The sequence below is a fragment of the Phalangium opilio genome, unplaced genomic scaffold (genome assembly GCF_054372755.1).
Source record: "Phalangium opilio isolate 3A_F unplaced genomic scaffold, DU_Popi_V2 ptg000094l_1, whole genome shotgun sequence".
NCBI classification, from domain to species: domain Eukaryota; kingdom Metazoa; phylum Arthropoda; class Arachnida; order Opiliones; family Phalangiidae; genus Phalangium; species Phalangium opilio.
In genome coordinates this window covers 4,904,740-4,919,572 of record NW_028324199.1, presented here as the reverse complement: position 1 = coordinate 4,919,572, position 14,833 = coordinate 4,904,740, and the positions used below count along the sequence as shown (strand labels likewise).

Below are 14,833 nucleotides of genomic sequence, written 5' to 3'. Positions count from 1 at the left end.
CCCCTCCTCCATAGCAGACGACATTTTTCAACCAATAATATCTCTTTATACAGAAGGAAGGGGATCGTCCATTGGGGAAAAAAAACGAAAATGAGAAGTAAAATTTTGAAGAGATGTTCGTTTATGCATTGGTAGAAGATAAAGTGTCTACTCCGCTACTTTATATTCTCTATGCTAGAATATAGTGCTAGAGAATAAGGCTAAATCAGAAAAGCTTTTTCACTTCTTTGAGAGCTGAGAAGTTTGCTTCTCCGAGACTTGACCCACCTATGTCATTTTTCTGATCCTCCATCTTCCATTCCATTTTCTCCGCTCAAGTCCAAAACATTTTTAGGGAGCCATGGGGGCCAAGATGATACCGCCCACGTCCAAGGGATTCTGTCAGAAAGGAGGTCATCGTTCCATTACTAAAGCTAAAATCGTCCATCGTTTTCACTATATTTCATCTTCTCATCTTTTTCAAAAAATAAAGTTTACAAAAAAAGAGCTAAATTTCTTTAATAAGCCGTGGAGAAAGAAATGAGTTTTGATTTCATATTTCATAAAAATGAAATATTATTTTTACCTCTCCGAGTGACGTATGTTCGCAGTTTACAAATCGGAGCAAACAAATACCCGATTTCCGGAACGCGTTCGCGGTTCACGGAAATTTGGCCATTCATCTACCAACACCAGTCTTTACTAACTGGCTTCTAAGGACAACAATCTGCTAGTCTTTGTCCATCCCACATGGACACTAGTCTGTACTTGCTTGCTTCCAAGCACCACCAACTTCTGTTCTTCGTCAATTTCACCTTGACTCCAGCTTCTATGCACCACCATCTTCTGTTCTTCGTCAATTCCACATTGACACCAGCTCCTATGCACCACCATCTTCTGTTCTTCGTCAATTCCACATTGACACCAGCTTCAATGCACCACCATCTTCAGGTCTTTTGTCCATTCCACATGGACGCCAGTCAGTACATTCTGGCTTCTTTTCCTCCGTCATCGTTTGGTTTCAAGATATACGCGGCGATCGGCTAAGGTTACGAGAAACGTCTAGCCTCCCAATGGCAGGGCTTCCACCAAAGGTTCACGCGAATGCGTTTTTAGCCATATCGTAGTATACGATAGGCTCTTAGTTTGACCCGAGCCGTCGTCCGTAGTAGTAGTAGTAGTAGTGGCCGGGGTTGTCGCTTCGTTATCGTCAGATTTTAGCTTAAAAGGAACTTTATATTTCCACAACCCACCCATAGGGGTTACTGGGCTCGGTTAGAGATTTAATTTTAATTAAAATTTTTTCAGGTCAGACCCGGGATTCGAACCCGGGTCGGTAGCGCAATAGACAGCCATTCTAACCACTGAGCTATAGAGACTTGATAGAAACTCCGAGTTTTTTATTATTTATTCTTATCTCTAAAATGTCAGGGTGATGTGGGGTGGGGTACCTCTTAATCTGTGGGGTCGGAAACTTGAATTTTTATCTGTGGGGTCGGATACTTATGAATTTGTATGTTTCGGGTTTTTATATTTATTTTCTTTTTATGTATGTGCTAATTAAATAGATAACGATTTTCCCCGTTTCCTACCGCGCTCCGCATGTGTTTCGTTCTCGTTCGGTAGCTATCGTCATCTATGTTATGTTTGACTGGAACGTTTTGGCGGTTAATTCAAATGTGGGTTTAGATAGAGCTAGCATAGTGTTAAATGAGCGTTATGCGTTTGATCATTTTAGCATTGCTAAAGGTAATTCGAGGGGATAATCACTATAATGCGTAATCACCATAACTAAACTATCTCTTTCAAACGTTTCTGGGCATAAGTCCTTGTTAGAAATTTATAAGATGCGATAAGTGTATCGGCATAAGTCTATGTTGTAAACTCATCGAGGGGATTATCACTAAAAACTATCTGTTCTTCGATTCGCCGGAATATTAGAATTACAGCATAAGTAAATTTATACGGTTATAATTTAATCACTGTTTAGAGTAGGGAATCGAGGGGCTATTCACTCTGATTTTATGCACGGTAAATCATTTAAGCATTGAAAAAGATAGCGCTATTCACTCATTAGGGTAAGGTATAGAGGGGTCATCCACTCATTATGGTAGGGTATAGAGGGGCTATTCACTCGTACGATATGGCTACTATTACGAGCCCTTGAGCCGTCTTGTTATCTATTATTATAACGGAAACGAATCGTATATATACCCCAAAATTTGAAGAAAGCGGGCAAGAGGGGTACCCTTCACTTTAAACGTCAATATTAGCAAAGTTTCGAAAGATAATATGAACAACTTTATTTTAAACGATTTAACTATTTTTAAAGTTGTTTACTGGCGATTAAAATAATTAATATCATTTATATTAAATTAATTATTTAAGATAAACTTATTTCTATGTAATGACACAAGTGATAGTTTATATAGAACGAGTAATGAAGATTGCATCCGAATCGAAACACTACACGCACATCAAAGTTAATATAAAGCGAGTAGGATCATAAGATCTCTTACAAAACGATAACATTTCCTTTTTGCAGAATATTAAATGGAAATATTTTAAATATTTTTCGGCATTACGATTCTTTAAGTAGTTGTGTAGCTATAAAGCTCTGTTTCACCTTAATATTCCAAGAACATCTTTTGATAGTAACATTTCAAATTTGGTGTTTACTTTTTAATTCAGCTTTACTACATTTATATATATAGTGTAAACGCATTTTTTATATTCATTAGATAATATGGATGTTAATTCTTGATCTATCCACAAGTGTTGAAACGATTGGGTCTGTGAAATAAGATTTCGCCTCCTCTTATAGGAGGTGTTAACGGTTCAGAGTGAGCCGAAAGTTAAATACACCCTTCAGTGATACATTTTAGGTCCTCATTAGAATTATTGAGGATACAAAGGAAATTGTTAAACGCTTAAGCCTTGGCAATATTTCGCCAATTTGAACTATGTATGTCCGGTTTTTCTCATTGGCTGGTGGTAAGTAAATTCGTCTCGGCTCGGAGAGGTTTATTCTGGTTTCCCAACTTGTTTTTTTTATTCTTTGATACGGTAGCTTGGTTACTCCCTTTTCCTTTTTTAATACACGTTAACCGTATACAACCCTTGACGACAGTGGAGTCACAGCCGCGTTCCGAACCCAAGTCGTTATATGGAAAAAAGGAGCTGGGTTTTGGAAAAATTAATCTAAATGGATTTAGTTTACGAGGTTACCGCCCCCTTTTCGGAGAGTTGTTCTGCCAAGGCTACGTAGCGCGTTCGACGACAGGGAATGTCAGCCACTAACTAAAGGCCGCCGACAGGTTATGGCAGCGCCCACAGAAATACCTCTCGTAAATCCCGTATACACATGGTGCATTATCTCGAGATTTTTTACCTCTCCGAGTGACGTATGTCACGGAGAGGTTCTGTAACGATCGTGTGTGTCTGTGTGTTTGTTTGTTTGTTTGTTTGTGTGTGTGTGTGTGTCTGTTGTTACACCCACGTGACCGCGTTCGCAGTTTCCAAATCGGAGCAAACGTGTTCGCCATTTCCGAACTGCTTTCACAGTCACGGAAATGGCTCCTCTACTTGAGTTCTCACACCACCATCTTCTGGACTTTGTCCATCCCACACGGACACCAGTCTGTACTTACTGGCTTCTAATCACCACCATCTTTTGGTCTTCGTCCATCCCACATGGACACCAGTCTGTACATACTGGCTTCTATTCACCACCATCTTTTGGTCTTCGTCTATTCCACATGCACACCAGTCTGTACATACTGGCTTCTAATCACCACCATCTTTTGGTCTTCGTCCATCCCACTTGGACACCAGTCTGTTCATACTGGCTTCTAATCACCACCATCTTCTGGTCTTCGTCCATTCCACTTGGACACCAGTCTGTACACCTGGCTTTTACTCCATCGTCATCGTTGGGTTTAAGACATTCGCGGCGATCAGCTAGGGTTACGAGAAACGTCTAGCCTCCCTAAGGTGGGATCGCCACCAAAGGTTTTCGCAATTGCGGTTGTTCCTGCTTTTAGCTGTAGTTCGACACCCTTATATACTACCTATTTGAGTAAGGCGAAGCAACCGGCGTATGCTTCATTTCAAACGCCAATATTAGTCAAGTCTCTCAAGAATGTTTAATTGTTCTTTTTAAAACGATGTAACGTTCAATAAGGCGAATAACTAACGAAGAAAATATTAAATATTAATTATATTTATTTTAATATTTAAGATAATCTTGTTTCTCAATTCAAAATTAATACGGAAAGAGCTAAAAAGCAGTCTTATGTTTTTGTCTGTGTGTGTCCGTCCGTTGTTACACTAGTGCACTGCGTTAGAAGTTCGTTTAGTTTTGATGTGTAAAGAAATCCTACAGAACCATAATATTCCCTTTATCCATAATATAAGTGAATATGTGGAAATATTTTTCGTAATTATGATGCATTTAGTATTTTCGTAGCTTTAAAGCTCTGTTTCATTTTGATATTCCAAAGATTTTGTTTAATATTTTTATTTGAAATGGCTGTTTATATATTACTTAAGCTATACTACTTCTGTATATAGAATAATCCTTGGTTTAGTGATTTCATGTAGAAAGCTAAGATCTAGACTCCGGCGGGTATATCTAGTATTACCCGCAATAGCCTTAGTGAAATAAAGAGTAAATAATTGAGGCCTGAGGTGAAGTAAACTTTGGGTTTTGATTTTCGTGTCTGAAATGAAAAGACATCAACGGTTCAGAGTGAGCCGAAAGTTAAATACACTCTTAATTAATCAGGTTAAGATTTTATAATTGAAGAAAAGATCATGGTGGCAATTAGATTAGTAGGGCTAAGCTACAGAGTTTTTATTCTCTTTATAGTGCGCACTGAGTATCAGTGCGTCTAGCTACAATTTAGCTTTGGTATTATTTAACGTTAACACTCATGTTGGCAAACTAAGTATATTGTTGAGGTGAGGTGAGACGAGACGATAGTGTTTACACTGCAAACCAGTTGCGAATGTAGCTATCAGAATATAGAGTAAACAGCTGAAGCGTAGACTTCATTTCCTGTTCTTTTTGCCATTGACTGATTTCCACGTGTCCAAGATTTATCCTTATTGGATTGAAAATGTCGTCTGCTTTACTGTATATTCGCTATGCTTGGAATACTGCTTTTATATTTCGTAAATTTTTACTTCAAAAAAGAGAAATAATTCCATATCTAGGTAAATAACTTTGTAGTAGTAGACCTCTTGACTCGGAGAGGTAATATTTTGGTTTTCCCAACTTTTTTATATAATTTTTTTAACGCATCAAGGACTATATTAAGATCAGTCGGAATTGACACTAACTGGTATGGCTCGGTGGAAAAGTTTAATATCGAAATTTTAGTATTTAATGGGAATATTTTGATTGATGTAACGCGTAAAGACTGATATATTTGGAGGCCATTGTAAAAATTATAGATTTTCCAGATGGAAACGATAATTTTTAGTTCAAATTGTTTTTGCCAATTAATAAATTCAACAGTTTCTATTTAATTTACTTCCGAGACATTACTAATAAACGCAAATTATTATTGTAATTTCCCTTTATTAATAAAAGGCGAGAAAGATCTATCACACATCTTTCAAAACGCGTAATTTATTCGAAAACGTGAAAACTCGACTGTTCTAGTCCCCCGAAGGCAATATTATATACAAGCTAACTAGAAAGTTCCAGAAAACTAGTTCGTTCAAACGGAGCCTCCGAAATGAACTTGGCCCATACGTGTCGCGAAGCGAAAATATTTTTTTAACCAATTTAATTCGCAGTGGTTTTACGCTTGGGGGCGCTTATATTACCGTAAAATATACCTGTCGACTGCTTTAGTATTTGGGCCAAGGTCGCGGATTGTAAGTATACGTTTTTTCAGAAGTTTATTATAAACTTTTGGTTTTTATTACTATTACTGAATTATTTTAATTGAAATAATTTATTTTGTTGTCATCCATACAATCTAACCGAAAGATTCAATAAAAAGTGAATAGCCCCAAAAACATTTACGTTAATTTTAGGATGAAACTTTTCTCTATCATAAAAATTTTATGACTGACCCCTAAAATATCAACTATAATTTAAGGACGACCCCTGTCACAACGGTAATATAAGCGCCATCTCGTACACATATATGGTGAAAATATTTTCCTTAACAAACTGGATATTTCCCCACATAAAATTTGACATGCATGGGCCTAGTTCATTTCGGAGGCTCCGGTTCAAAGAAAGAGCGGATAGCTAGCTAAAAAAAGAAGATAAATAATTCAAATAAATCTTGAGTTCGTTTTCCCAGAAGCTTTTTCGTTCCATTATCTTGTTGATATGCAAATTTTTACGGCAGAAGACTAATAACGGAATTAAAACTTTTTTCATCTTCAAGTTCAAACTCTTTTTCCATTTCATTTATTATAATATTTCTTTTTTGCACTTTGAATTGAAGAGCAAACCATCGACCTCCCCTTGACATCCAAAACTTTTTTCAACGTTCGTTGATTTTTCCATGACTTCTCACAGGCGATAACCCCGGCCTAATGAACGGGTATTTTTAAGTAAACCACGTAATCTGCTAAAACAGCATTTTTTTCTGATTTCTTCGGGCTAATTCTTAACCCTCAAGGTTGTTTGAAATACATCATCCGAGCACGTTTTGAAATTATTTTCTTTCTTCCTAATGCCCTTGATCTTGAGTTCCTTTCTGACTCGGTTCACATTTTGGCGCCAAAAAAAGGGTCGTAGAACGATGCTGTGTCTGCCGACGTTTCAAGGCCAGGCCTGGGACCCAAGTCATTGCGCCGTTGCCAGCCGACCGAGTCATTGAATCTCCACCCTTCCAAGTTACAGGCATAGATTTCGCCGGGCCACTCTACGTTCGAGACCTCAAAAATCCAAAAGTCTATATTGCACTTTTCACCTGTGGAGTCACACGTGCGATCCATCTGGAGATTGTCTCCGATCTTAGTGCCGACAAGTTCATGTTAGCCTTGCGTCGTTTCATATCAAGAAGAGGTGTTTGCGAAACGATATATTCAGATAACGCCAAAGCTTTCAAACGAGCCGAAAAGGACATCAGACAACTATACAGAAACATCCGAGATGAGAAAGTCCAGAAGTACAGTAGTAACCACAACATCAAATGGATTTATATCATCGAACGTGCCGCCTGGTGGGGAGATTTTTGGGAGCGGTTAATAGGCTCTGTTAAAACCTGTCTAAAACGCACTCTCGGAAAAGCAGCTCTTACTTACGAAGAACTCTATACTACGTTAACCGAAGTTGAATCTGTCCTTAACTCGAGACCTCTGACGCACACATTTACGGAAGCCAGCGAACCTGAAGCTTTGACACCGGGCCATTTCCTTATAGGACAACGACTTACGTCTTTGCCAGACCGGAATTTCAAAAACGATCCAATTGCCGCCAGTCGAGAATCGTTGACCAAACGAGTCAAATATCGACAGAGGATCCTGAACCAATTTTGGAACCGTTGGCGCTCGAATTGCCTAATGGAGCTTCGCTCAGCCCATAGTAGTCCACAAGTCAAGATTCCAGTGGAGTTCAAATTAGGTGACATAGTCCTTGTGGAAGAACAACATGTTCCAAGACAATCTTGGAAACTGGGCCGCATTATACAAGTTTACCCTGGACGTGACGGAAAAATCAGAAGTTGCTCCTTGAAATTGCCATGTGGGACCATCCTTAGAAGAGCCATTCAAATGTTGTACCACTTGGAAATCAATTAAATGACTGCGTCATTGGCGGGGAGGATGTTACAGACCGCAAAAAAATAACTAATAAAAAACTTGACCTCTTATCTAATGATAGAATTTCTCTAACTAAAAAATAAGTTAAATTTGTATAAAAGCATTATGAATCTGATGTAAAAAAGTTCTTTTATCTTCTAGTTTTTAACCAATAAGTCAGTGCTGGGTTGTAACTTGTTCAAACTTCGAATGCAAATAAAACTCTGATTTAAATTAAAGGGATGTACAATCCGTTATGTATGGGCGTGTCTATAAGACTCAAGAACTATATTTTTTAGTAGTAGTGTTACTATTTTCTGGAGTAGTGATTAGGCTGTCGTCTGCTTGAACGTCTGTTTCTACGGTCCCCAATGCACTGATAATGCTACGAACTTCACGCATGCTCAGTAGAGCTATATTTGATGGAAGATAAGTTTGATATAGGCCCCGCCCATACATAACGGATTGTACATCCCTTTAAGTTAATTTCGGGTCAAGTAAATTTTAAACATAGTGCGATAGATAAGTACGCGCAACATCTCACTTCTGATATTATTGATAAATTTATGTGATTTTCCTGTAATTTATCCAGTAAATATGAACTTGGTATTTTCCTTATATTTATTTTCTTTCTGAAAAATATTACTTCTTTGAAAAGAGGTATACCTAGTTGAACTTATTTCTTACTATAGGCCTATAGTGGAAATATGGAAATTGCCTTTTCTTTTCGACTGTCGAAGTACCTAATACGAAAGGGAAAAAGAGTAAAACATTGGTCGAAAATCGAATCAGCCACTGAGAGAAAGAGAGAGAAAGAAAGGGGATAAGAGTAAGTTGGGAAAGATTTAAACAGAGTCGTCGTAGAAAAGGTCAAAAACTTACAAGCCAATGGGAATCAAAGATCAATCGCGTAAAAAATAAAACAGAGGGAGAGAAAAAACACAGTTCCCTCCTTCGAAGTAAAATGAGGTAAAGCGGCAAGCTGACCTATAAAGAAAGAGAAATCAGAGGGAAGGAGGTTGGATAAAAATGTGTAACCCAATTTGGGGACCCGAGGTCCTTCGCCCGCTCGAATAAATCGATATACTCCCCCCCCCCCGCTTTTTTTATACGAAAGGTTATTTTGAATTTCTTTCGGTAACCTTCCACCTCTTTCTTTTATTTAAAGCGGATAACTTTGAGATTATGATATTCCTAGTATCAGAAGTGAGATGAGACTAGAAGTGAAGGGCTCTAGCATTGATAGTAGATCCTGGCACTAGTGAACAAATTTGAGGATTTTATGCCGCTCCCCACGCGCTAAAACTAGAGTGGAAAAAATTGGTCGAGTTCCAAAAACATTTCCTATCCCCTTCAACTCAACCTAAAGCGGCCGAACACGGACGCGGCTCCTTGAATCTAGTTCGGCCGTCTACCACCGCGAGCGTCTCACGTTTTGGAGGGAAAATTCAGAAACCGCTACTAGAGGGCCAACCGTTCGTGTGTTATCAAGAATATTCACTTTCGCCGAGTGAAGAATTTGGTTAGCTCAGTACTTCTGGTCTCATCTCACATCTGCTAGTATATATTTGAGTTTATATCCATTTTTCTTTGAAAGTTTAGATACGGGAAAAATTTCTCTGCTGCGGGCGTGTCAGTTAGGTAGAGCGTAGGCGAAGAAAGCAAATCCAGTTTTGTAGGAAAGGTATAGAAAACGTTATTTTCCTAGTTTCCTTTTTCTGACGCTCCAGGCTCTCAAGGATGCGAGAAAAGAAGTGATCGAGAAATTCCACGCGCGGGTTGGATTACTCAGGATGAAATTGCGTTGGTTTCGCCTTATTTCTACTGGATGAAAACAATCCATCTACGTTTATTTGTAAGGCAAATTCGGGATGGCACGGAGAAATAAGAGAAGAGAGAACTTAAAGACGAGGCCCCGAAATTGTTGTTCTCGCTTGTGTACCCTAGAGAGTTATTTTCTTCAAAAACTAGGCTTCCAAATTCTCCAAACGAAAATACAAGGACGTCGTTTCAACGCGTGCATGCGTGGAAATGGGTTTAAATTTTCTTCTTTTGGTTTGGGAATGGATGGGAGATGGAGAAAGATTTGGACGACACCCGGTGAAAGAAAAGGTGGAGAATGCCAAGTCCTTCAATGACGTATATAATGAAAAATATCATCGTCGCCAAAGATTTAGACTGTTTTCTACTTTCCAAGGGTATTTTGAAGGCTTGTATACACGCGTTTTTTTAAGAGCAAAAACTGCTTCTATGTTGTTTTTTTTTTCGGGGATGGGTACCCGTGGAAGGAACTAATGGTTCTGAGAATTTGTCGCCGCGTTCCAGCTGGCTGAATCAAAAGAGAAACGAATTCTGTAGAGTACCGGCACTTCTTAGCCTATCATAGTTACGGACTCTATGGAAAAGTAATACTTACTGCCATAACCTTTTATTATTTTGTACGCCAAGTACCTTTGAATCAAGGCGCGATGGGGGAAGGTGATTAATTGGGAGATACCTAATACTACTTAATCTTTATCATAAAGCCTTCAACTCTATTAATGGGGTTGAAACGAATGGACTTCCATCGTTTTCGGTATCGATTTCTTGGACAGGCCTTATAGGGGTTTACTCTGATCTTTAGAATTAAAAAAAAAAATCGGCTGGTCATTTTGTATCTGACCTAAATTGTTTCTTTTTTATACGTCCGTGGATTTTTACGGACGGCGCCTTTCATGTGGTTCACGCTTCACTGGGTTTCTGTACCGTTAGACCATGTGATGTAAAATTTTTAGATCTAAAAATCGGTGTAGTTTAAAGAACATTATTGGGAAGCCATTAAAGTGATGGATTTCCATAATTTATTTTCGCTACATTAGGCTAGTATTGCCTAGTACATTTTAAAATAAAATAGGCTTAAGTGAAACTGAATGACCAAAACCTTGTATTAATATTAATGTTTTGTGTTTCAGGTTGGGCCGGCTCCCGGAAATATTCCTATCAGAACGAAAGCTCAAGTTACAGTTTCAAATCAATGGAGTTCTTTTTAAGTTTATCGTTATACGCACCTAAAATACACGAACCACTTCAAATTTATTAAGCTTGAAAAACTCCCTACTTAAGGTTCAAGCAAGAAGTTATATCAGTATCTCAGAGAGAAGGTATAAGATGCCTTTGTATTCGCGCGCCATAGTCCCAGTCCCCCTTTCAAAATACAAGGGGGGACGTAAAAGGAGGCGCCGGGCTATTTCGCCTCTCCTCAGTCGGAAAATATGACTGTAATTTTCGTCACTCGCGTCGTCGCGCTGACGTGAGTTTTCAAGAACCAATGAGATGCTGGTTGTAATTTAGAGACGGGGATTATCTCCGGACCTACGTTTGCACTGAAGATAAAGCTGGAAATCTGGCGAATTTATACCTTCTCTCTGAGATACTAGATATAACTTCTTGGTTCAAAAACCTCTTTACATTCCTGTCTCCTAGATAACGTTTTTAATCACAAATCAAGCAAAAACCTCTATCCTTTCTTATTTCGTATCGAAGAAGCGAGTGTTTATCCAATCTCATAGTCACTTGGGTCTATTGAGGCCAGGCTTTCCAGCTTTAATATCTTCTTTTTAGAGGATATGTTTTTGTTTATTTTACGGTAATATAAGCGCCCCCAAGCGTAAAACCACGGCGAATTAAATTGGTTTAAAAAATATTTTCGCTTCGCGACACGTATGGGCCTAGTTCATTTCGGAGGCTCCGTTTGAACGAACTAGTTTTCTGGAACTTTCTAGTTAGCTTGTATATAATATTGCCTTCGGGGGACTAGAACAGTCGAGTTTTCACGTTTTCGAATAAATTACGCGTTTTGAAAGATGCGTGATAGATCTTTCTCGCCTTTTATTAATAAAGGGAAATTACAATAATATTTTGCGTTTATTAGTAATGTCTCGGAAGTGAATTAAATAGAAACTGTTGAATTTATTAATTGGCAAAAACAATTTGAACTAAAAATTATCGTTTCCATCTGGAAAATTTATAATTTTTATAATGGCCTCCAAATATATCAGTCTTTACGCGTTACATCAATCAAAATATTCCCATTAAATACGAAAATTTCGATATTAAACTTTTCCACCGAGCCATACCAGTTAGTGTCAATTCCGACTGATTTTAATATAGTCCTTGATGCGTTAAAAAATTATATAAAAAAATCTCGAGATAATGCACCATGTGTATACGGGATTTACGAGAGGTATTTCTGTGGGCGCTGCCATAACCTGTCGGCGGCCTTTAGTTAGTGGCTGACATTCCCTGTCGTCGAACGCGCTCCGTAGCCTTGGCAGAACAACTCTCTGAAAAGGGGGCGGTAACCTCGTAAACTAAATCCATTTAGATTAATTTTTCCAAAACCCAGCTCCTTTTTTCCATATAGCGACTTGGGTTCGGAACGCGGCTGTGACTCCACTGTCGTCAAGGGTTGTATACGGTTAACGTGTATTAAACAAGACGGCCCAAGGGCTCGTAATAGTAGCCATATCGTACGAGTGAATAGCCCCTCTATACCCTACCCTAATGAGTGGATAACCCCTCTATACCTTACCCTAATGAGTGAATAGCTCTATCTTTTTCAATACATAAATGATTTACCGTGCATAAAATCAGAGTGAATAGCCCCTCGATTCCCTACTCTAAACAGTGATTAAATTATAACCGTATAAATTTACTTATGCTGTAATTCTAATATTCCGGCGAATCGAAGAACAGATAGTTTTTAGTGATAATCCCCTCGATGAGTTTACAACATAGACTTATTCCGATGCACACTTATCGCATCTTATAAATTTCTAACCAAACCTTTTGAAAGAGAAAGTTTAGTTATAGTGATTACGCATTTTAGTGATTATCCCCTCGAATTACCTTTAGCAATGCTAAAATGATCAAACGCTGGAAACGCATAACGCTCATTTAACACTATGTTAGCTCTATCTAAACCCATATTTGAATTAACCGCCGAAACGTTCCAGTCAAACATAACATAGATGACGATAGCTAGTTTAGCTACCGAACGAGAACGAAACACATGAGGAGCGCGGTAGGAAACGGGGAAAATCGTTATCTATTTAATTAGCACATACATAAAAAGAAAATAAATATAAAAACCCCAAACCTACAAATTCATAAGTATCCGACCCCACAGATAAAAATTCAAAAGTTTCCGACCCCACAGATTAAGAGGTACCCCACCCCACATCACCCCGACATTTTAGAGATAAGAATAAATAATAAAAAACTAGGGGTTTCTATCAAGTCTCTATAGCTCAGTGGTTAGAATGGCTGTGTACTGCGCCAGTGACCCGGGTTCGATTCCCGGGTCTGACCTGAAAAAATTTTAATTAAAATCAAATCTCTAACCGAACCCAGTAACCCTTATGGGTGGGTTGTGGAAATATAAAGTTCCTTTTAAGCTAAAATCTGTTGATAACGAAGCGACAACCCCGGCCACTACTATTACTACTACTACTACTAGTACGGACGACGGCTCGGGTCAAACTAAGAGCCTATCGTATACTACGATATGGCTAAAAAGGAAAAGGGAGTAACCAAGCTACGGTATCAAAGAATAAAAAAAAATAATATTTCATTTTTATGAACTCATTTCTTTCTCCACGGCTTATTAAAGAAATTTAGCTCTTTTTTTGTAAACTTTCTTTTTTGAAAAAGATGAGAAGATGAAATATAGTGAAAACGATGGACGATTTTAGCTTTAGTAATGGAACGATGACCTCCTTTCTGACAGAATCCCTTAGACGTGGGCGGTATCATCTTGGCCCCCATGGCTTCCTAAAAATGTTTTGGACTTGAGCAGAGAAAATGGAATGGAAGATGGAGGATCAGAAAAATGACATTGGTGGGTCAAGTCTCGGAGAAACAAACTTCTCAGCTCTCAAAGAAGTGAAAAAGCCCCGAAATGTAAAAAAAAATCTTCTCTATGCAACAAAGTCCGGGCGTTTCAATCGATTTCGCAAATATTTAGTACACTGGTTTCCTTTAACCTATATACGAGCTGAATGGTCTTTCAGGTTCGATTTGTGGCCATCTTTTTAAATGGTGGCCACAAATTTAAATACCCTTCTTTATGGAATATTGTCCGCGTGAAAAGTAATAATAATGTGCCGACGGGCTGACGGGCAACGCCAAGTGCCTTCGCTCCAAGGGTGCTACAAAAATATTAGTCATCAGTAAAATCTACCCATTCTTTTTATCATTTTGATGGAAGTTCTTATTACATTTCTTATTATTTTTATTATAATTTCAGATGTTCGGTATTGATTCAAACGTTCCTGGCAATTCTGGCGTTACTTCATTCCTTGTCGCCATATTGGTATTTCTTTTTAAGCTATAAATGTTTATGTTTTGAGGCATATCAAGTGCAATATACGAGGGGTCCGACTATACCAAAAAAAAGCGTTCGGAATTTCTTCCTGATTTCGTAATTTATTGATTTTTTCAAAGTTTTCACGAGAAGCGTACTGAATTTCGTGTAAATGTCGGACCCCTCGACAATGTATAATTTAATACTGAGATTGAAGTAGTTTATAGTGTCACCGAGGAGCTAAACACTCGCGCATTCTGGCCTCGGTGTAGAAAAGCGCTACTTGGGAGAGCTAATATATTTAAATCCCTCCACCGGACTGAAACAATGGTTGGGTAGTTATTTTTGTTTATTAATTGGTCTTAGTTCCAAGGTAATTATTTAGCAACTCTGGGTTATCTAAACAAATAATTTAATACGAAGTTATAACAAGACGACCCAAGGGCTGGGCTCGTAATAGTAACCACATCGTACCGTACTTCGACACGAATCCTTTAACAGTGGTAAAACATTGTACCAGTAAATACCTATTAAAAGAAGTACAGAAAATCAGAGTGAATAGCCCATCGATACTCAAACAAAAAATTAGAACCCTTAATCCTTATTTCAATAAATTTACTTACGTTATAAGTGTAATATCCGGGGCCACAAGCTAGTAATTTCTTTTAAAGCTACTTCCGGCACTCGGTTTCTTGGTAGAAACGTGGTTACCTTTGTCTAAATATCACTCCCCTGAGTCCC

The 14,833-nt window shown here is 38.3% G+C and overlaps 1 protein-coding gene across 1 annotated transcript; it reads left to right on the top strand.

The window, feature by feature from the left end:
• The first annotated feature begins 6,981 nt into the window (after positions 1 to 6,981).
• On the top strand, positions 6,982 to 7,749 carry LOC149639882 (uncharacterized). Its single transcript, XM_089850827.1, has one exon. It carries the CDS (start codon positions 6,982 to 6,984, stop codon positions 7,747 to 7,749), a length of 768 nt encoding a protein of 255 aa, XP_089706953.1.
• Positions 7,750 to 14,833: the final 7,084 nt, after the last annotated feature.

Coding starts and splice junctions, on each gene's coding strand:
- LOC149639882 (XM_089850827.1), top strand. CDS start 6,982: ATGTTAGCCTTGCGTCGTTTCATATCAAGAAGAGGTGTTTGCGAAACG.